Source organism: Ursus arctos, unplaced genomic scaffold (assembly GCF_023065955.2).
Source record: "Ursus arctos isolate Adak ecotype North America unplaced genomic scaffold, UrsArc2.0 scaffold_14, whole genome shotgun sequence".
Taxonomy (NCBI): Eukaryota; Metazoa; Chordata; class Mammalia; order Carnivora; family Ursidae; genus Ursus; species Ursus arctos.
The window spans coordinates 64,931,498-64,954,021 of NW_026622808.1; the positions used below are offsets into that span (position 1 = coordinate 64,931,498).

The 22,524-nt window shown below is 42.0% G+C and overlaps 1 protein-coding gene across 10 annotated transcripts in view; it reads left to right on the forward strand.

Annotated features, from left to right (window-relative positions):
* Window positions 1-3,051: 3,051 nt before the first annotated feature.
* Window positions 3,052-22,524, forward strand: part of ATG7 (autophagy related 7) — a 233,706-nt gene continuing 214,233 nt past the window's right edge. For 3 of the 10 annotated variants that reach the window (XM_048226710.2, XM_057311937.1, XM_044385070.3), the window contains exons 1-3: window positions 3,052-3,133; window positions 19,219-19,391; window positions 20,284-20,338. In XM_048226710.2, the coding sequence (XP_048082667.1) occupies window positions 19,232-19,391; window positions 20,284-20,338 (215 nt within the window). In that variant the 5' untranslated portion in view covers window positions 3,052-3,133; window positions 19,219-19,231. Of the gene's footprint in view, window positions 3,134-18,852; window positions 19,392-20,283; window positions 20,339-22,524 lie in introns of all 10 variants that reach the window. The other 7 variants (XM_057311938.1, XM_044385072.3, XM_057311939.1 and 4 more) reach the window with 7 other exon arrangements.

Genomic DNA, 22,524 nt, shown 5'->3' on the forward strand with positions numbered 1-22,524 from the left:
TTGTCTAAGATTTCCCCACATTTCAACATGTTTATCATCATCATCATCATCATCATCATTATTATTATTGAAGAATAGTTGACATACAATGTTATAGTGGTTTCAGGTGTACCACATATTGATTGGACAGTTTTATGCAATACTCAATGCTCACCACGCTAAGTCACCATACAATGTGATTATAATATTATTGACTATATTCTCTGTGCTGTACTTTTCATCTCCATGACTTATTTTACAGCTGGAATTTTGTATCTTTTAATCCCTTTCACCTATTTTGCCTACCCTGCCACCCCCTCCTTTCTGGCAACCACCAGTTTGTCTCTGTATTTATGAATCTGTTTCTGTTTTGTTTGTTTATTTGGTTTGTTTTTCTAGAATCCATATATAAGTGAAATAACATAGTATTTGTCTTTCTCTGTCTGACTTATTTTATTTAGCATAATAGGTCTTCTCTAGGTCTTTCCACATTGTTGCAAATAGCAAGATTTAATTCTTTTTTTATAGCTGAGTAATCTTCCTTTGTATCTTCTTTATCTTTTCATCTATCGGTGGACACTTGGGCTGCTTTTATATCTTGGCTATTGTAAATAATGCTGCAATAAACCTAGGAGTGCATGTATCTTTTCAAATTTTAGTGTTTTTGTTTTCTTTGGGTAAATACCCAATAGTGGAATTACTGGATCACATGGTATTTTTATTTTTAATTTTTTGAGGAACTGCCCTACTTTTTCCACGGTAGTTGCACCAATTTATATTCCCACCAACAGTGCACAAGTGTTCCCTTTTTTCCATGTCTTCACCAACACTTCTTATTTCTTGTCTTTTTGATTCTAGCTGTTCTGATTGGTGTGAGAGGACATCTCACTGTGGTTTTGATTTGCATTTCCCTTATGATTAGTTGATGTTGAGCATCTTTTCACGCATCTGTTGGCCTTTTGTACGTCTTTAGAGAAATGTCTATTCAGGTCCTCTGCCTATTTTTAATTGGATTATTAGTGTGTGTGTGTGTGTGTGTGTGTGTGTGTGTGTGTGTTGAGTTGTGTAAGTTCTATATATGTTTTGGATATTAACCCCTTATCAGATATATGATTTGCAAATATCTTCTCCCATTCACTAGGTTGCCTTTTTGTTTTGTTGGTGGTTTACTTTGTGGGAAAAAGCTTTTTATTTTGGTGTAGTCCTAATAGTTTATTTTTGCTTTTGTTTCTCTTGCCTGAGAAGACATTTCCATAAATATATTGCTAAGGCCGATGTCCCAGAAATTACTGCCTATGTTTTCTTTTAGGAGTTTTATAGTTTTAGGTCTCATATTTAGGTTTTTAATCCATTTTGGGTTTATTTTTGTGTTTGGTATAAGGAAGTGCTCCAATATCATTCTTTTACATATGGCTGTCCAGTTTTCCCAGTACCATTTATTGAAGAGACTGTATTATCCCCATTGTATATTCTTGCCTCCTTTGTCATAAATTAATTGACCATATAAGCATGAGTTTATTTCTGGGCTCTCTATCCTATTCCATTGATCTATGTATTTTTTTTGTGTGCCAGTCCCACACTGTTTTTATTACTACAGCTTTGTAGTATATCTTGAAGTTTGAGATTATGATACCTCCAGCTTTGCTCTTCTTTCTCAAGATCACTTTCGCTATTTGGGTTCTTTCGTGGTCCATACAAATTTTAGAAGTATTTGTTTTTCAACACCCTCCCTCCACTCTTTTGTGCTCCAGAAAGGGTTTACTGCAAAGAAATATCCATTCCTGTATGACTTAGGTTAAGACTCATGGATTACCTTCCTTATTTACCTGTGACAAGGCAAGACAGTCCTTCTGAATCGCTATTCTTTGCCTTATAAATGTTTAGGTGAACTACCTGTATCCACTGATCAATCAAAACAAAACTCTTTGTTAACCAACTTGAGTTCAGCTTCTCCCATACCCTCCAGGCCCCTTATTTTTGACTTACTCTCAGCCTGATCCACCATACAACCCCTCCAGAGAATAGGCTGACCTCAAGGTAAAACATTCTCTAATCTACCACTATCCAATCAAGCTACCCTTTCCTCCCACTTCCCCACACCCAGTTAGCCTTCTTCACCCTTCCCTATTAAGGAAAAATTCTTTTTGAATAATCTTTAGACACTTGCAGATCTTTTAGTTAGAGTGGTCTCTCTTTCACAATAGTTCCTTCCCTGCCCTTTTTCTTCCCCCTTGCAATAATCTTTTCAAATAAAGTATCTCCTTACTAAGTCTGACTTTATTTTATTTGGCAGAGTCAAACATGCTTCCATTAGAATCCTATCCCAAAAGCTCTGTGACCTTCAGCAAGCCACTTAACTTTTCCTAGTCTCTGTTCCTTTATGTGTAAAATGGGGATAATATACATCTATGTTTCAGGACCTTTGTGGTAATTAGAAAATATGAAACCCTGAAAACATGGTAGATAATAGTAGTCATTACTCTTGTTATTATGAGTCTATTGAGCTACATCCGAGTCACTTTCATTCCTTATGATGAATGGCCTTATATGTCACATTAAGTTTATACTCACTATTGTGTCTTCAATATCTGACCGATGCTTGGCACATAGTTTATGCGCGATAAATAACTTGGAAGGAGTAACTTTATCCCATTGACAGCAGGGAGCTATGAGAATAATATCTGGTTTAGAAAGAACAGGTTAATCAGACGACCTTCATGAGCTTTTACCCATTAAAATTCTCATCTGTCTCCATACCTGCCTCCTTAATGGCACCTAAGATATGTTTAATGCTGCCTCTCCTGGAAAACGGAAATGATCATAATTCCTGTCACGCTCTGAAATCGAAAGAGAGAAAGTGGAGCAGTTTTTTCAAAGCAAGGCGGGCAAATACACATTCCCACAGCTCATAAACTAGTTTATTACACCTTGCTCGGCTCTCACCAGGGAGGGCCTCGCCCATCTCCTGACGCTCCGCCTTCGCTGCAACTCAAGGTCCTCCCACTCAGCCCGGTGCTAGGGGCTCATTTACCAGGTCGGCCCGCGCCTCCGTGTGCGCATGCGCACCACTGACCCACTCGGGCGGGCGGGGCCATATTGCGTCATTGGGGCGCGCGCTGCGGACAACGCCGTGGTTGCCGGAAGTTGAGCGGCGGTAAGTGAGCCGCGCGGGTGAGGGAGTAGCGGGGTCTTGCGGGCTGGGTTTTGGACGCCTGGCGGGAAGAGGCGAGCTCGGCAGTGAGGGCGAAAGTCTTGGTAGATTTCAGGATCTTCCTTCCTCCAGGGAGTCACTGACTCCGGCTCTCGCCCTCCTTCTCCAGCCACGTCCCCAGAGACTGGTTTAGTCCGGTGTCTTCTGACTAGAAAGCTCCTAACGTCCTAAGTCAGTTCCTCCTGTCGTCTGGCAGGGAGTCCTTTGAATTTTCGGTATTGGAATACCGGAGATAGGACGCCAGGGTTCTTATCCTGGCTTAGCCGGGATTTGCTGTGTGACTGTGGCGTGCCACCTCTTTCTGAGCCTCTCTTCCCTCATCTGTAAAATGGGAGTGATGATAATGTCATTTGTGAAGCGAGGGTGTTAAAGTCAGTTTTTTTGTCAGGGTTTTTCTGAGCAAAGATTCTCCATTCCTCAGTTTGATCCAGGGGTTACAGACTTTAATGCTTATTCAATCAGGTAAGGTAAATGTAGGTGTAAGAAATTTATTTCCATGTCAGAAATAGTCAAACATATTTTTACTGAATCGAGTTTTATGAGCACAGTACTAAATATAGAAAGTTGGAGAAATGAAAACAAAACTCGTGTGTTGCCCGTAATCTCTTGATTATTAAACACTGACGACTAATAAAATTTTTCAAAACCTTTTTAAAAATGTTTTTTAACTCCGCAACTGAAACCAGGCATATCTGTGACTGCCAGTTTTAGACCCCTGGGTCCCAGGTTCCCTTTCCCATTGACTACTTGGATTTCTTCGATGACACCCCTGCCCACTGGTTAGATTTCTTAAGTGGCAGAAAACCCACTATTTCTGGTTATTGTTGTTCTGTCTTTCCCTAGCTTTGACTTAAGTCATATTTTGAGCTGAAAGCAATTACCCCATAATCTCAGCTCATTGTCCCTCCTTCAGACCCTTGGAATCTCCCACTTTATTGCCCCCACACCTTCGAAAGCTGCTAGTTTGTCTTCCTCTTCACACCATTTCTTCTCCAGGCTGAGCACATTTAATTTACTTACCCATAGTAAACTCCACAACAACTGAGAATTTTCTTATGTGCCAGGCATCACTGTAAGCACTGCTGATGTAGAGTGCTGTTTATGGAGCCTATTTTTTGATGGTGGTGGTGGCAGTTGTGATTGTCAATAATACAGCGGTTTTAGTGGGTAGTAGGTGTTTCAGATCCTGTTAGACACTACAGAAAAAAGAAACAGTAATGAGATGGAGAGTAACTTGGGTAAGTGGAGGGAGGTATTATAAAATCTAGCTGGTCAGAGATGAATTCTCTGAGGAGGTGACTTTGGAACTAACATGAGAATGAAGAAAAAACCAGTCTTGTGACAGCTCATCTTGCCTAATTGTTTCTCCATCCCCCAGTTCTGTGCTGTGGTCTTGTTAAACTGTTTACAGGTTGTGTCTCACTTGTAGCCCTTTCCTCCTGCTGCTTCTGCTGCCTAAAACATCTCCCCTTCCCTTCCATTTTTCTTGGCCGGCTCCTCCCTGCCCTTCATGTGACATGATTTCGAAATTCTTTAAGGAGTTAAGTACAGACTCTCATTCAAGATACACATCCCTGGCCTCAAGGAATTAATTATTTTTTAAGTCAAGGAGATAGACAAGAGCACTATGGTATGAAGCTAATGTGTAGATATTTGCCAGACGAGGACTTAGAGTGATCATAAGTCAGGCTGAGGCATCAGAGAAGGCTTCTGTGAGGACGTATTGCTCATAGGCCTGAAGGATGAGCAAGAATAGAAGAGTGAGGGGGAGATGAATTGCAGACATTGGAGGTGGCGTGAGCAGAGGACTGTAGGTGACTGCATAACTTGCAGGTAGTTCACCTAGGCAAAGATAGGACTGTGGAAAGGTAAGCAGGAGGCAGTTCACAAAGGGCTTTGTGGGCAGCATAAGACTGTATAATATATAATTAAGAACACAGACTGGAATATAAGTTACTTGTGTACCTATGCTGGCTTTGCCATTGAACTAGTTTTGAGACCGTGAGCAAGTCACTCCCTTTCTAAACTTCAGTTTCCTCACGTGTAAGCTAACCTCCCAGGGTTGCTGTGAGAATTGAATGCTATATGTTACCCACTTGATGTTGGTAGTTGGTAAATGATAAAATGTAGCAGTTAATATTGCCATGCTAAGAAGTCTGGACTTTGCTGAAGGTGTGGTGTTGGGAGAGTTGAGACAGTGAAAGTTTAAAAAGGGGTGTCACATCGAGCCTTACATCGAAAACCGGGGATGTACTGTATGGTGACTAACATAATATAATAAAAAATCATTATTAATAAAAAAAAAAAACAAAAAAAAAAAACAAAAAAAAAATAAAAAGGGGTGTCACATGCTCTTTATTTTAAATTACCCAGGCAGTTCCATGGTGATTACACTGGACAGGGCAGGTCCAGCAGGGAGACCAGTGAGGGCACTATTGCTTTGGTTCAGGTGGCAGAGGAGAGAGGCTTGAACCAAAGCATTGGCTGTGCAGAGGGAGATAGATGGGTGGGTTTAAGGGATAAAGGAAGTGGGATTTGCTGGACTGGTTACTGGATAACACCACATGGGGAGAGGAGGAAGATGAATTGGGATATTGGGGGTGGAGGGGATGGATCCGGTGTGTGGACGTAAGTAATAATGAAGTTCTTTGATTAGTGGTCCCTGAGGGGTTATCCCTGACCTCCTCTGAGATTTTATTTGGAAGTCCAAATGGCCTCTTTTCTCCACTTTTACCCATGGGAAGTGAAGTTCCGAAATGCCTTCCTCCTCCTTTTTCTATCTCCCGATCCTTCTACCTATCTGTATTGTAAGGCCTGGTTGTGTATTCAAGGGCGAATAATGACATGCTGCTTTGTCACCCAGTAGACAATATGCACCTCCGTGGTCTTGGCAGACTGGGTAACAACAACAACTCGGTAACAACAACAACAACTCGGTGTCAGTCGAGCCCCAGATGATCACCTCTAGGGTTTTCTCACACCTCCTTTGTTGTGATTACCCTCCCTTGAACTTGTTCCTGTTTGACAGTCTCTCTTTGAGAGTGTGGTATATAAAAGAAGATCTCTTTCCTCCGGGAGTCTGACCATACAGACCAGGGCTGTTTTTTTGTGGTGACCTTAGCACCCTGCCCGTCTTTGTTGTAGACACATCCTGCCCTTGACACTATCACGCTGTGGGCTCCTGGTGCTGCTAGGCACTCCCCATGTGTGTTTGGACAGCTCTCTTGCCCATCTCCTCCTTGTCTTTCAGATTTTCATTTCTCTCCCAGCTTCGTAACCTTGCCTTGGACTTTACTAAGTTGCAGCCATCAATTAAGGCTCTTCAGCTGCTATCATTTACAAGCTTATCTCCAGCTGACCCTATCACTTTTCCTAATTCTGTGAAAGAAATATGTTTAGGGCTGATTTTTTTACTTGTGCTTAGATTCCATCTCCTTTTCCTCAGGACCTGGTTCCATCATTTATTCCATTTCTTTCTTGCTTAACCGTCTCTTCTCATTTAAATATCTGGAAAAAAACAAAACACCTTCCCGTTAACTTCTGCCATCACACCACCTCTTCCCATCCGCATTTCTTGACTTCCTGAAGTCATCATTCACTAAAATCCTGCTTCCACCCACTCGTCCTCCAAAATTGCTCTGCCTAGGCTTCACACCTCCGTGTTACCAAAACTCCTGAACATTTTTCCTTCCTTATCTTTTGAATTCTGAGCACATCTGATATTGCTGGTATTCCTTCACTCAGGAAAACCACTCCTGCTTTGTGCTGTCTGTTCTCCCTGTATCCATTGTGGGCTTTTTCCATCCCTTTGTCCCTTAAATGCTAGTTTTCTCCAAGGCTCTGCCTTATACTCTGTGCTTTTCTGACCCACAACTTCAGTTCCCACTTATGTGCCAAAGACCCCTGTTCTGTATCCTGACCTGAGATCTCTCCTGAGGGCCAGCCCTCAAACTCCATGAGTCCAAAATGAAGCTCATCAGCTTCCCTCCAAATCTGCAGTTCTTTCTACATCCTTTATTCTGACTCATTATCCTTCTTCCATTTAGTCATTCAGACCAGAGCCCTGGAGTCATCTTGGACTTTTCCCTCTCATTGCATCCCAGGCAGTCATAAAAAGTTCTGCAGATTCTCCTTCCTCGATATCTCCTGACACATTTTCTCCTCCATTTTCTTTCGCACCGCCTTAGTTTGGACTCTTCTCGCTTCTTGCCTATATTCCTGCATGACCACTGAGCTGCTTGCCTTGTCTGGCCCTCACTGGTGCCAGAGTGTCCTTTCTAAAATACAGATCTTTTCTGAAATACAAATCCCTGCTTTTTCAGTCTAATTTAGATACCCTTCCTTCCTCCTCCCATAACACCCTGTAAAACACTTACACCATACTGTACGGCACTTGTTTTAACCACAAATTGCCCACTCGATGTTGATAGATGGTAAATGTAATTTTCCATCATTCCTGGTTTATGTAATCCTCAAAACTTAGATCCTAAAAAAGCAAAGACCTTAGCTTTTTTTGCCATTGAATGCTGAAATATAGCACTGGAACTTGTATATAATATAATGTTTATCAAAGGAATAACTAAATGGAAATCCCCCTGTCTTTGACACGTGTTTTGCTGGTAACATTAATTCTGTTTTTGAGTGCCTCCTGTGTCCAATACATGCACTTTCTAGTTGAATCCTCACAGTGATTCTGTACAGCAGGTGGTGTCCAATCTTATAGGTGGGGAAACAGTCTCAGAGAAATTAAATGACTTGCCCACGGTTGTGTGGCTAGATGTAGCAGAGGTGGGATTTTAATTCAGGTCTCTCTGGCTTGTGAAGCTAGGCCCTTCCATTACCATACTGCCTCTAGGGCATCAGACTGCATTGCTGTCCAGTGTTGTTTTTTGTGTTTTGTTTTGTTTTGTTTTTTTGTTTTTTGTTTTGGACTAAGACCCTATATTTACCTCTGTGAAGTTTTTAGTCTTGTTAAAATAGGCATGTTATATCAGGTGGTCAGAATCTTTTTTATTCTGAAATTTTGTTATCATATTGCCTATTCCTTCCTGCTTCATGTCATGCATAGAATTGATAAACCTTTATCATTACCCAAGTCACTAGTAAAATGCAGTAAGTATACCTTATTGAATATATTTGTTTATGTGATTTCCACGTTTGTTTCCCTGCTCTAAACCCCTAACACAGAGTTCAGCACACGTGAAATACTTAGAAAATGTTGATGAATATTCATTCACACAGATAAATAAAAATAAATTAGACAGGACCAAAGACTGAGCCAATGACTTATCACTCTTAGCTCCTTTCTTATTAACATCAGTTCATACCTTAACCAACATTCTTTGAATTATCTTACCAGTTTTTGATCCCTCTGATTATGTCAGTGTATTCAATTATGACATCTTCATCTTGTCTACTAGGATATTTGGAGCATTCTTTTCAGAGACCTTGCTGAGGTCCAGATATCCTATGTCTGTGGTTCTTCTTTGATCAAGGAAGAAGTGCTGTTACTCTGTCATGACTTGTTCTTAAACCATAGTGGCCTCGTATAATTAATTACTTGGGACTGCTGCATACAGTTGTGCAGGTTGTGCACTGTGTAAGAGGCCACATCTGAGGGGTGTTTCACATTGGTCATAGGCATAATGGGTTTATTTTTGTAGTGCCAGTTTTCTGGCATACAAGGGTAGAATGTCTTGAGCCAACCCGTCAGTGTTATTATAGCAGTTTTCTAAGGAAAGGAAGTAAACCATCTTGAGGAAGGGGTGAAGTTCCCTAACTGTACAAAAGTGCCATGTGGTCTAGAATGGCCCACATGACACTCCTCCTGGGAGCAAAATCTCTGTCCAGTGGGCTGTAGAATTCAACCTTATTCTCATCTTTGGAAATCAAATATTTGGAGAATCTGGTATCAAATATTGTCTTGTCCCAATTTTTCAGCCCCTCTTCCTTTTCCAGGACTCCTTAAATATCACCGGAACTGAAAACCACAGAGCCTCTGTTACTCAGAAGCTAGCCTCCATAACTCAGCCAGCTTTTAGGAAACCATCACGGATTTTACTTGTTGGTTGACATAAGGGCTCCACAGTGATTCAGGTGAATCCAGGTGGCTGTCCCTCATGTACAGAATGGAATAACGTGACACTGTTGATTGGTGCAGGTAACAAAAAGGACTCAAAAGCAGGCATCCTGTCTCTATCTTCCTTGTGTTGTCTCTCCTCTCTCACAGGCCTTTTACAGCTCTCACTACCTCTCCCTCGTAGGCTTGCTGCTCCCAGTGCTGGTATCCAGTGCACCTATTCTCAAAAACTGAGGCTGAACAAGAACAGATTGTAGGTGAAGGTTAAGGTCATTAAAGCAGAAGGAAAACCAAAGAAAAACAACTCCCAGAAGTAGCGAGTGAGAATGAAGGTTACAGTTTGAAGACTATGGAGGTGACTGTCCGTTCTCTGATTGACTTCTTGAAGAACCAATGTCAATCTGTAGGGGTTAGAAGTGGCATATGTGGAGGTGAGGGAGACAACTCGTCCGCAGTAGCAATTATCCTGCCTGCTTATGTGATCAGCTGTGACCACCTCACACTACAGTCGCAGAAAGAGCCATTTTAGATGCTTGTTGTCTTGTGGAGACATCGGTTTGGCTCAGGGGCATCTTGACTCTAATGTGATTTTTAAAAGAAATTGAGGCTTCCGAACCCAGCTGGTTCCCTGTAGGAGTGCTGAGTTTCCATCTTCCAGTAAAGCCTAATCTGTCTTTGATGTTTGGAACTTTGCCCCCGTCCTTTTGGAAGGGAGGGCTTGTAAACCTTCCTCTTTGGCAGCCTTGGACATTATTTCCAAAACTCACGAATTTGCAGAGCATCATTAGCCGACGAAACGTGCATTGGCTCCATATGCCAAAGGGGCCCTCTCTCCACTCCTGGCCATCTCCATCTTTCTCTCTCTCTCTCTTTTTTTTATTTAACCCATCAGCATCTAAGAACATACTCTGTTTGTCAGCGGGACTGGGCCATGTGGTTTGGTGCTTACTTTAATGACTGCCAGAGCTTGCAGCCCCGCAGCTGGGAGAATGAGAACAGAAGTCTGCTCTTTGTGCTCCATTTTGGCCCAGAGAAGGTACTTCAGGGCCAAATTGCGGTTATTCTGGCACTTCTGTGAAGTGAATGGCCCCACACGGCCTCAGAGAAATTGAACATAAAGTGCTCCTAACGCTGAGAACTTGTTCCTCTGGACTTTCTTTGATGACCTATAGCAGGAGACCAACCGTTCCATTTTAATTAAACCGCTGCTGTGACTGCAGTGGTCCTTTGAAGGAGGTGAGGCTTCAATTGGGCGTGTTTGAGGCAGAGGAAGTTTTCATAGCGAACATGGGGAAGGGCAGCCACGTTAGTCAGGTGCTGTTGGCTCACGTGGGAGGGATGTGTTGACAAGAAGAACTAATAGCACTACTGTTGATGGACTGCTGACTGTGCCAGGCACTGGGACAGGCACACCACACACTTTCTCATTTAGCCCTCCCAGCAACCTCAGGGCTTGGGTACAATTATCCTGATTTTGCAGATGAGGAAATCGAGGCACAGGGGATGAAGTTCCTGCCCAAGCCTCCTCAGCCGGTGAGAGGTGGAACTGGAACTCACACTTGGGTCTATCTGAAGACCGGGCTCCCAACTACAGTCACATTAGCATCTTTTCTCTGAACCATTAAAAGTCCCCCTGTCCCCCCCCCCCACAAAGCAAACAAGCAAAAACCCAACAACACACACAGGGAAAAGTTATAGCAAGACATTTTTTTTTAGTGCCATAGGCTGGGGTGTTTTTCTGCTGTCCCTCCAAGGGTCTAGTTTCCCTGAAGACAAGTTTGTTTGTCTTCTTATTTCTCCTTTCCAGTCAGTAGCCCCACCCCAGCCTGTAATTACTCTTCTAACTTCTATCATGTATTTGGTTTGGCTGTTGAATATAACATAGGCTAGGGTGTGTGCAGGTGCTAAATTTGTCTTCATATTTTATTTTGGAACAGTTTCAAACTTGCAGAAACCTTACAAGAATAAGACAAAGACCTTTCATCTACATTTCTCCCAGAGACTCCATCCAGATTTTGTCCCAGTAGCATCCTTTATAGAAGCAGAGTGTCAATCCATGATCACATGTTGCCCTCAGTTATCATGTCTTTCTCTTTTGCTCTGGAACAATTCTCTAGTCTTCCCTTGACTTTTAAGACCTTGACACTTTGGAAGATTGTAAGCCAGTCTCAGTCATTTTGTAGAATGTTTTTCAGTTAAGGTTTACCTGACGTTTCTTCTCGCTGAGCCCCAAGTCATGTTTTTAGCCGAGTGCTATAGATGTTTGTGCTTTCCGTGGCATTCCATCAGATAGCATATATGTCTGTTTGTCCCATTGCTGCTGGTGTTAACTTCAATCCCTACATGACTGTAGAGTCACTTTTTCTCTCTTTGAAATTAATCATTTTTTTTGTGGAGAGATACTTTGAGACTGTGAATGTAGGCTTTTAGCTTCTGTAACCATGGGAATACTTTGAGGAAGAAAGATCTATTCTTTACTAACTTTGTATTTCATTTCAGTTGATTTGTACGTGCATATCTCTTGCCCACTAAGATCTTAGTCCTAAAAAACAATAATAGGTTTAGAGACCTTCTAAGTCATATGGCCTATTTCTATATGTTCTTTATGATTTCTTACTCTAATCTCCGTATTCCATGGTAATGAGCTTAGAGTTTGTCTTCCCAATCATGGAAGCCTGGCTTATTTCTTTCTCTTGCTTCTCTTATGGAAGGTACTCATTAAAAGGTTTCTAGAACTCATCTTAGTAACATTTGAGAGCCACTCTGCAAGGGACTGTGGGATATTGAGAGGAATATGAGCCAGGATCTGTATCTGTAGAATTTACAGTCAGGTTGATGGAGGTAGACAGATCAGCAAAGAGTTGGACGGTAATACTAAATGTAGAGGTAGCTTAGAGACAAAAGTGACTAACCATAGCCGATGGAGAAGAGCAAACAAGGAGTAATGAGAGTGGAAGGCAGCTCTGGGAAGGCTTTCTGGAGCAGATGACCTCTGAACTGGATTTTGAAAAGTGCAGTCAGTCACAGGGGCAAGGATGTCTTTTAGACAGAGGAAGCTGTTTGTTCAGAGTTGCGGAGGCAGGACAGCAGGTGTGTTAGAGGAGCACCAAGCAGCTTGATGTCTCTTCAGCATTAAGTCAGAGGTGAGGAGTGGCAGGGTCACCAAGGTGGCTCAGAGAAGCTGGGAGGCAGTAGCAGGGGTCCAGGAAGAAGTAGGAAGGAAACCATCAGAGGTGTGGTAATATGCCAGTTTTGTATGTGAACTGCCACTGATGGCATTATTTATTTATTTGAGAGAGAGAGGGAGAGCGAGCAGGGTGAGGGGCAGAGGGGAACGGAAAGAGAATCCTCAAGCAGACTCCCCAGTGACCGCGGAGCCCTCTGCAGGGTCTTGATCCCAGGATCCTAAGATTATGAGCCAAAGTCAGAAGTCCGCTGCCCAACTGACTGAGCCACCCAGACGCCGCAAGCCTCAGTAAATATTAACTGAGCTTCATGGTAGCTTACTGATGCTGACATATGTGTGAGTGTTCTGTGTAGACTTCGTTTTCCAGTTCATAAAGATGTATTTGCAACATTCCAGGGTTTCTATCATAGACCAGCAAATGTGACCTTGAGTCTGCTTCACCCAAATGACAGGTGTGGAAGATGATCTAGTCCAAGGGTCCTCATGCAGGTCAGATCCTGACCAAGGCCTTTTTGTGTGTGTGCCGTCCACGAGCTAAGGATTGTTTTTACATTTTTCAAGGGTTATAAAAAAGGAGAAGAAACTATGACAGAAACTGTTTTGGCACGCAATGACTAAAATATTTACTATCTGGCCCTTTTCAGAAAAAGCCTGCCAAGCCCTGGTCTCGTCTGACTGCCTGATACAGTAATCCTTTGTACAGTATGACTTGGCAAATAATCATCTAATATGTGCTCGGACACTTCCACTAATGGAAAATTCATTATCTTTCCAGCCAATCTGTTTCTTATTTGGACAATTCAGGCTATTAGTAATTTTTAAAGTCTGCTGTAATTTGTCATTATAGCATCCATCTATTGGCCTTTTTGGGGGAAGAGAGCTATTATTGCGTGTCAGCATTTACTGAACTTGTAATATATTCTAGGCAGTGTGCTGAGTGCTGAAGAAAGATGAGTAAGACATGGTTGTTGCATCAGGATCTCTCGAGTGTTGTTTCTTGGAATTAAAGAGGCTGTGCTGGTAGTCTTGGGTGTCTTTCATTCCTCATCTTACCATTGGGTTGGGACTTTTTTTTTTTCTTTATTTTATTTGTTTCTGTATTGTTATTCCACATACACAAAATTCATTGAATTTCGAACACAAAAGACAAAGGGAATAGGGCCATACAGTGAAAATAAGTCTTTCCACACCCTTATCTCTTGACTCCATAGCTGCTTTCTTGGGAGGCAATCGCTGTTACCCATATCCTGTGGAGATCTGACTTTAAAGAACAGCACTACGCAAGGTTTGGGACCGTTTGTAAGGAAACTTCCGGGAAGTATTCAGACAGTGGTGTTTTTTGAGCTCCTACTTGTGTAAGTTGCTGAGTGTGACTTAGTTTTATTTTCATAAAGCCTGAAATTTGTACCGTGTTTGGGTGGTGCACACAGCCCCAAGAGTTTGTGTTGCTTAACCACCCACCTTCTGTTTCAGTTACATCTTGACTGGATATTTTGGTTACTGCTGGGATTCTTGTTCATGACAGTGTTGAATCCTCATCAGAGCCTTTCCTTTTTCAGTGGAAGTGACACAATCCCATCTTGTGTAACTCCTGGGTTTCACATCCTGAGTATGATAGAAATAGAAATAAAGTTGAACCACACTTATATTGATGCCCCTGTCGGTTTCCTTCCTTGGATATGTCTATATGCTGTCTTGAAGTATGGTAGATGTAATCTTTAACTTTCTAAGCAAAGCAGAGGCCAGAATTCTTACCTTGTGCTGTCTAGGGTTGTATAGGCAAGTGATTTTTTAGGAAGCAGGTGACATTTGGATCTAGGTTAGTGACACATAAATGACTTTGCACCTTTAACTCACTACTCCCTCCAGAATTCCATTCTGATCATTACTTCCTTAAATCTTCCCTTCCAGCTTAAAGAAGATGGCAGTGTGACACAGATGTATGGGCTCCTAAGTGGTACATTTATACTTGAGTGTGTTGTTTAGATGTTTCCAGCAATGTCCTCATCACATGTTGCTGCTGCTTAGGACCTTTGTGTTTACTTAGCCTGTCAAGCAGCAGTTCAGCGGCTGAATACCAACCATATTCTCTTGTGAAATAGTCTCTTGGGTTTTGTTTGAAATTTCTAAAAGATCAAATAAGTCAGAAAATGTTTGAAGGATGTGCCTCTTATGCAGATTACTTTGTTAGTATGCCCATCTGTTATTTTCTAAGTGGTCTTCCTGAGTCACTTTTTCCCAGCTGTTGAAGTGCAGTATAGAAGAGAGTCTTCTGTTTTGTCTCTGGCACTGGTAAAATTCCATCTTGATGACTTCAGTAGGTCATCCAAATGATGATGAGTTACCGCTGACCTTTAAGAGTAAGTTGTGGATGACTAAAGCGTGTAGGGACCTGATGACCCATCACACAGAGGCTTTCAGAGATCCATTTGTACCACTGTCTGCTTCTGTGTTGATTTCCTTCTGTACTGGGTGATTACTCTGGCTATGACCTTTTTCTTTTGACTTTGTTGGAGAGGAAGTTAGTATGTAAATGTTTTTCAAAATGGTTCTTCTTTAGCATATGTGCGGCTGATGGGCAATATAAAGGCTCTGAAAAGGGGTGTCTTCCTTCAAGGCAGTACATTATCATGATGAGAGTTGGGGCTTTGAAACCAGTCAACTTGAGTTACAGTCTCAGCTCCTCTACTTCCCAACTAAGTGACTTTGGGCAAGTGACTTTGGGCAAGTATTTCAGTGCCTCCATTTCTCTTCTGTGAAGTAGGCATAGTGCAACCACTTTGAGGTTGTCATAAGATAATATGTAAAATGTTTAGTGCTTGGCACAGAATAAAGATTCAATTAGAATAGTTACTACTATGCTGCTATTATGTAAAAAGTTTTAAAAAGGGTGTGATCAAAAAAGCAAGTATGATTCATGATGGTAAATGCTCTAATGGAAGTTTTCATCTGTCATCATGGAGAAGGGAACCATTGATGCCCACTGACTGTGAGCATTAATGAGAGCTTCATAAAAAATCTTTATAGATGAGATGGAATTTTCCTGGTGGAGATGGGGAGAAGTTTTCTAGGGAAAGGCAGAAGGCTGGGAAACGAGCAAGCTGAGACAGCGTTGGCATCTTACTCTCTCTCGGGTAAGGCTGGTAATCAAGTTTTGTTTGTTTAACCAAGGGAGTCCCCTGTGCTGATAAGTTCTGATGGCAACGTAACATCCTGTTTGGATAAGGCAGGGACAGAAGGCAGTGACCTGTGAACATGTTACTTTAGGAGCTGAGGTGTGAGATGGTGGGCCTGACATGTGGCAGGGGGGATGGAGGAGAGAGGGAAGCTGACTTGGACAGGAAGCACAAAATTACATGAAGAGTATGGGCGTATGGAATTTAGATCCTCATCCTCCCCAGTTCACCCCACTTTCCTACCTGTATGTCCTTCTGTGGAGTTCTTACCTCTCTGAACCTCAGTCTCTTCCTCTGGAAAATTGGAGCTGTCACTTCTTGGGGCTTTCCGGAGGAGTAAATCCAGGTGCATACCCTGCTGCAGTGCCTGGTCCTGGTCAATGCTCAGTAGCTGTCACCTTCATCTCATTCCAGAGGCCCGTTCAGGGTTGAACCTCCAGCAATTACTGATTTACGGAATGTGAGAGATAGAAAAATTGAAGATGACTTTGAGTTTTGACCTCAGATGTAGGTGGTACTATTAAGTAAACTAGGACATTTTGGAAAAGGGGCAGAATTTTGGGAAAAGAAATGTTCAGTTTGGGGTTTGTCAAACGTGAGATGTCTGTGAGAAATCCAAGTCCTGGCTTTAAAAATACTTATACAGGGGCGCCTGGGTAGCGCAGTCGTTAAGCATCTGCCTTCAGCTCAGGGCGTGATCCCAGTGTTCCGGGATTGAGTCCCACATCGGGCTCCTCCGCTGGGAGCCTGCTTCTTCCTCTCCCACTCCCCTGCTGTGTTCCCTCTCTTGCTGGCTGTCTCTCTGTCACATAAATAAATAAAATCTTTAAAAAAATAAATAAATAAAAATACTTATACAAATGACCCTTGAACAATGTGGGGGATGGGGTGCTGACCCCCCACATAGTTAAATTCATGTATGACTTTGACTCCCCAAAACTTAACTATTAATAGCCTATTGTTGACCAGAAGCCTTACTGATAACATCAACAGTCGATTAACACATAACTTCTAGGTTATGTGTGTTATATACTGTATGCTTACAATAAAGTAATCTAGAGAAAAGAAAATACTATTAAGAAAACCATAAGGAGGGGTACCTAGGTGGCTCAGTCGGTTAAGCGCCTGCCTTCGGCTCGGGTCATGATCTTGGAGTCCCGTGATCGAGCCCCCATGTCAGGCTCCCTGCTCAGCAAAGAGCCTGCTTCTCCTAGTGCTTCTCATGTTCTCTCTCTCTCAAATAATAAAATCTTTATTTATTTTTAAAGATTTTATTTATTTATTTGACAGAGAGACAGCCAATGAGAGAGGGAACACAAGCAGGGGGAGTGGGAGAGGAAGAAGCAGGCTCCTAGTGGAGGGGCCTGATGCGGGGCTCGATCCCAGAACGCCGGGATCACACCCTGAGCCGAAGGCAGATGCTTAACTACTGAGCCACCCAGGCACCCCCAAAAATAAAATCTTAAAAAAAAAAACCATAAGGAAAATACATTTACAGTATTGTACTGTATCGAGAAAACCACGTACAAGTGGACTCATGCAGTTGAAACCTGTGTTGTTCAAGGGTCAACTGTACATGTTTGGAGGTTAGCTCTCTGGAAGTATAGTCCTACAGTTCACTGGACATATAAATAGAAATTGATGTAGAAAATGAGTAATTTTGCTTTTGAGAAAACTTACCAAGGAGAGGGTTTAACATGGAATCTTTCAAAAACCACTAGTGGAAAGCATTGTGGAGGAAGAGTAGAAGGGAGCGATTGGAGGAGGCTGTTTGGGTGTTCTAGACCCACATTTCTCCACACGAAGGCCCCAGCTCACCTATTTGAGGGTCTGTTTCTCGGTTCGGCACTGAAGCCCCAGTGCATGGGCTCCATAAGCTTTCCACAGGCCCATGGAAATAGATGTGGCCTGGAAAAAGGTGAACATTCTGGGAGTACAGAATTACAAAAAGTCTTTCAAATAATTAAAAGCCTGAAATTATTGAATATGGGACGAGGGTACATTTAAATATGTTTGAAATGATTTAGAGGTGGGGCCTCCAAAGGTAATAGTGCCAATGGCCTGAAGCCATCAAGAGAGTACCAAACTTGAATCAGACCTGCCTGGGGCACTAGTCAACCTGGAGACTCCTGGCCACTCTCACCCTCCCTTCTCCCCTCCAGCAGGTGGAGCCCAGGCCTCCTCAGTTTTGTTTTGTTTTGTTTTGTTTAAGTGATTAATTTTTTTATAATAATATTTTTTTATTATATTATGTTAGTCACCATACAGTACATCCCTAGTTTTTGATGTAAAGTTCCATGATTCATTAGTTGCATATAACACCCAGTGCACCATGCAATACGTGCCCTCCTTACTACCCATCACCAGCCTATCCCATTCCCCCACCCCCTCCCTCTGAAGCCCTCAGTTTGTTTCTCAGAGTCCATAGTCTCTCATGCTTCATTCCCCCTTCTGATTACCCCCCCAAGCCGTCAAGGTGGGGAAAGTTTGAAAACCTTTGGTCAGACATTGATGCATGATGCTGAGAATGCGTACTGAGGCAGTGGGGAGTTTTAAAGAGCTCCTTCCCTGAGACTTCCACCCTGCTTTGCCCCACACTCATCTCCTCTTTCTGGATTTTTAGCACTTTCATTTAGTGCTAACTTTGCATTTTACCATCTAGTTATTATCAGTGGAAAGCTTGTTATCTCTTAATTCCAAAATCTAACAAGTTTGGGAAACTGAAAGCTATGTAATAATCTTGGCCCAAAACTCAAGCAATAGATGTGAACTATTGTCATCTGGCATGACTCTTCATACATTCTGCTGTAGAAATATTACTCTGACTGGTCATAGGGCAATTAGGGTGGGAAGTGAAGAGACCTCCCCTACTTCTCTTTGGAAATACCAAGTTCCTCTAGAATTGTGCTTCTCCAGCTGGCAGTGGTGTCCCCCTGAGAGTGTGTGCGAGGGGATGGAGGGGGTTACAGTGTGCTCATGCCTGATTGCCGGCAGGGTCACTTTTATTTGATGATTTCAGGGGAAGAATGAAATATTAAAATACATATAATACAGTAAAATGCAAATTTTTCATGCATTTAAAAGGTAAAAGATGAGATGTAAAAAAATTCAGTTAGGTGGGCAGAAATTTCTTCATTCTCCTCAGCGGGGAGTGCTCAAGTGCTGCTCTCATTCAGAGCTCTGATGGTTGGTATCGTGTTTCTTGACTGGCTGGGCTCAGGTTTTGCACTTGTGAAGTTCTCCAGGACCACACAGGAGGGCAAAAATTTCTGAGACTGTGATTATGTCGACGAAGGAGTAGCACTTGTGCAGCAGTCAGACTCACTTGGACAAGAAAGGAAGATGCACAGAGGTAAGGGCCAGAAAGGCCTAAGAGAAAGGACTTTACTTAGAAAATCAGCTGTATTGTCAGGAGGTAAAACTTGGCAACATAGGCAGAGTGCTCAGGGTGATTTTCAGTTATGTCTTCAGGTAGCCTGCATATCTCCCATCATTTTTTGTTTGTTTTGATTATGCCTTATTATAAATGTTTTTTTTTTCTCACCATATTTTGTGCTATTTTGCTGTGTTCTGTTTTGTTTTTTAGTAGGCATCAAATAATGGCAGCAGCTCCAGGGGATCCTGGGCTCTCCAAATTGCAGTTTGCTCCCTTTAGCAGTGCCTTGGATGTTGGATTCTGGCATGAGTTGACTCAGAGGAAGCTGAACGAGTATCGGCTAGATGAAGCTCCCAAGGACATTAAGGGCTATTACTACAATGGTAGGTGACAGTAAACTCCGTATTCTGTCGTCTTCTGTTATGTTCTCTGCCCACCAGGATAGGGTCAGCTTTCCTTTAGAAAGGGCCACCCTTGCCTTTTATAATTAATGCTTTTCACTGGTTTCTATTTTACTTCCTGACTGTCTGTCTGTCTTTAATTAATTAATTAATATTTATTTGGGTGTAGTTTGCCCATAATGCTACGGAAGCTTTAGATTTATAACAGTGATTCAACAAGTTTGTACATTATGCTGCACTCATCACAGGTGTAGCTACCGTCTGTCACGGTACAGTGCTATTACAGTAACATTGATTATATTCCCTATGCTGTACCTTTTATCTCCATTTTACTTCGGGGCTTTTTTTTTTTTTTTAAAGATTTTATTTATTTATTTGACAGAGAGACAGCCAGCAAGAGAGGGAACACAAGCAGGGGGAGTGGGAGAGGGAGAAGCAGGCTTCCCGCTGAGCAGGACCCTGGGATCATGACCTGAGCCGAAGGCAGACGCTTAACGGCTGAGCCACCCAGGCACCCCTATTTCCTGACTTTTGACACCAATTCATTTTCACTTCTTTTCCTCTGTTGTGGGGAAAAGGAATAGTGAGACTCCAGTTATTAATCCAAAGAATTAATACTGATTACTTAGAATTGCTGAGGGAAGAGATTGGAAACTTTTTTTTCCCAATGAATCTTTTTTTACAGTCTTGACAAATTCTTCCAATTCAGAAAAGCTCTGGCATCTTCTGCTAAGTCCCTGTTGAATATGGATGACCAGGAATTGGACAGGGCACTTAGGGCTCAAGAAAGAGAACAAAATTATTCACAAATGTTTTAGTTATGAATGCTGCTATTACTGACTCATAATGGAAAATGTGATAATCTTCTCTCCAGGTGATTCTGCTGGGCTGCCAGCTCGCTTAACGTTGGAGTTCAGTGCTTTTGACATGTGAGTGTTTTTTTTGCTTAAAATCTAAAGTGTTTGCTTTTTGTGAGGAATGAGCGTTCTTAACTTTACACATAGGTGGGCCACAGGGGGAACTGGGGGAGCCCCTGGAAGCAGGGCCAGCTCCTCAATTCTCTTGTAGTCCCCATTGCACAAGAGACAAGTGCTAGATGCTTAGGACTATTGTATATATTTTTTTCAGCAGATAATTATCAGAGCCTGTTAGGTGCCAAGTATCATCTAGATTGATTGAGACTTAGATAATATCTCTTCTGCTTTTGATTTTAGTTAATATTTTATGATTCCTTATTGGTACTTCTTGACTTACTCTTTCAGTTGCTTATCCATGGGCGTCAGTGAACATTTATTAGGCTACTTCTGCATACAAGCCACTGTGTAAGGCATTATAAAAAGAAATATGATATATAAACTCAAAGGGTTTTTTTTTTCTTTTTTCCTGATTGGGGGGCATAGGGAGTGCTGGAGAGAAGAGAGACATTTATTGACTTAATTATGCAGGTGTTTTCATATACATAATCCTTTCAGACCTGCCAAATGTGATTTTTCTCTCTCTTTTTTTTTTTTTCAGACAAGGAGACCATAGGTCAGAAGGTAAAATGGCTTGCCCAAGGTTGTAGGTGGTTAAATTTAGAAAGAAGAGTGAAATAGATTTCTGAGGTTGTAGTCTGACTAGCTGGGGACATTTTGTTATCTTCTACAGAAACAGAGAGAAGAGGAGGGGGATACAATTTTAGGAGGAGGTACACTTGGTTTAAAACGTGTTGATTAGAGATGATATCATCTGGTAGAATTGCTGAGGAGGCCCTGGGGTCAAGGAGGAAGGGTCGTTCATGTAGAGGAGATCATGAGGCTGTAAGAGAGGAAGACTGTCATGTAAGAACAGAGGGCCGGAACAGTGAATGGATCTGATCGGGCAGTGCAAGAAGGAAGATACAGAACTGTCAAAGGAGATAAGAGTTGTCAGAGAGGAAGAAGAACCAGAAAAGTGTTACCGAAACCAAAGATGGATGCTTTCAGGAAGGAAAGAGTTGATCAACAATGTCAGAAGCAGAAGGGTCAGTGTTCAATGCAAGGGTCATTAGATTTGTTGATAGGCTGTTTGCAGTCCCAAACTGAATTCCACACCGAAGGGTGGAGCTGAAACCATATTGAGGGGCTATGAGACAATTAATGGTTGAAGAATTGAAGGCTGTGGTCAATGTGGTCAGGTGGTCAGTGTTTCCTGCTTTCTCTACATTAGCAGTGTCGAGATGTGGGATATGAGAAAGGCCAAGTGGTCTTTGTAAGGACTGCCTGGCTTTTGAAAGTCGTAGTAGTCAGAGGTTAGGGTGTTCCAAGTAAGGTATCCCTAGAATATGTTTTTTATTTTCATTTTATTTATTTGCTTTTGGCTTTTGAAGTTGTTTTTAAATTCCAGTTAGTTAACATACAGTGTTGTATCAGTTTCAGATGCACAATGTAGTCATTCAACAATGCCACACATCACCCAGTGCTCATCATGGCAAGTGTCCTCCCGAATCCCCATCACCCATTTAACCCATCCCCTCACCCTCTTCCCCTCTGGCAACCATCCGTTTATACTCTGTAATTAAGAATCTGTTTCTCGATTTGTCTCTCTCTCTTTTTTATCCCCTTTGCTTATTTATTTTGTGTCTCAAATTCTTAAGATTAATTTCTTAAATGAGTGAAATCATATGGTATTTGTCTTTCTCTGAGTTATTTCTCTATACTCTCTAGCACCATCCATGTCATTGCAAATGGCAAGATTTCATTCTTTTTTTATGGCTGAATAACATTCCATTGTATATATGTATATCCCATCTTTTTATCCATTCATCAATCAGTGGACACTTAGACTGCTTCCATAATTTGGCTATTGTAAATAATGCTGCTGTAAACATAGGGTTGCATGTATGCCTTTGAATTAGTGTTTTTGTATTCTTTGGGTAAATACCCAGTAGTGCAATTACTGGATCATACAGTAATTCTGTTTTTAATTTTTTGAGGAGCCTTCATACTGTTTTCCACAGTGGCTGCACCAGTTGGCATTCCCACCAGCAGTGCATGAAGATTTCTTTTTCCCCACATCCTTGCCAGCACCTGTCGTTTGTTGTGTTGTTGATTTTAGCCATAGAATATTTTAAAAATCTCTCAAAAAGTCAACCCAT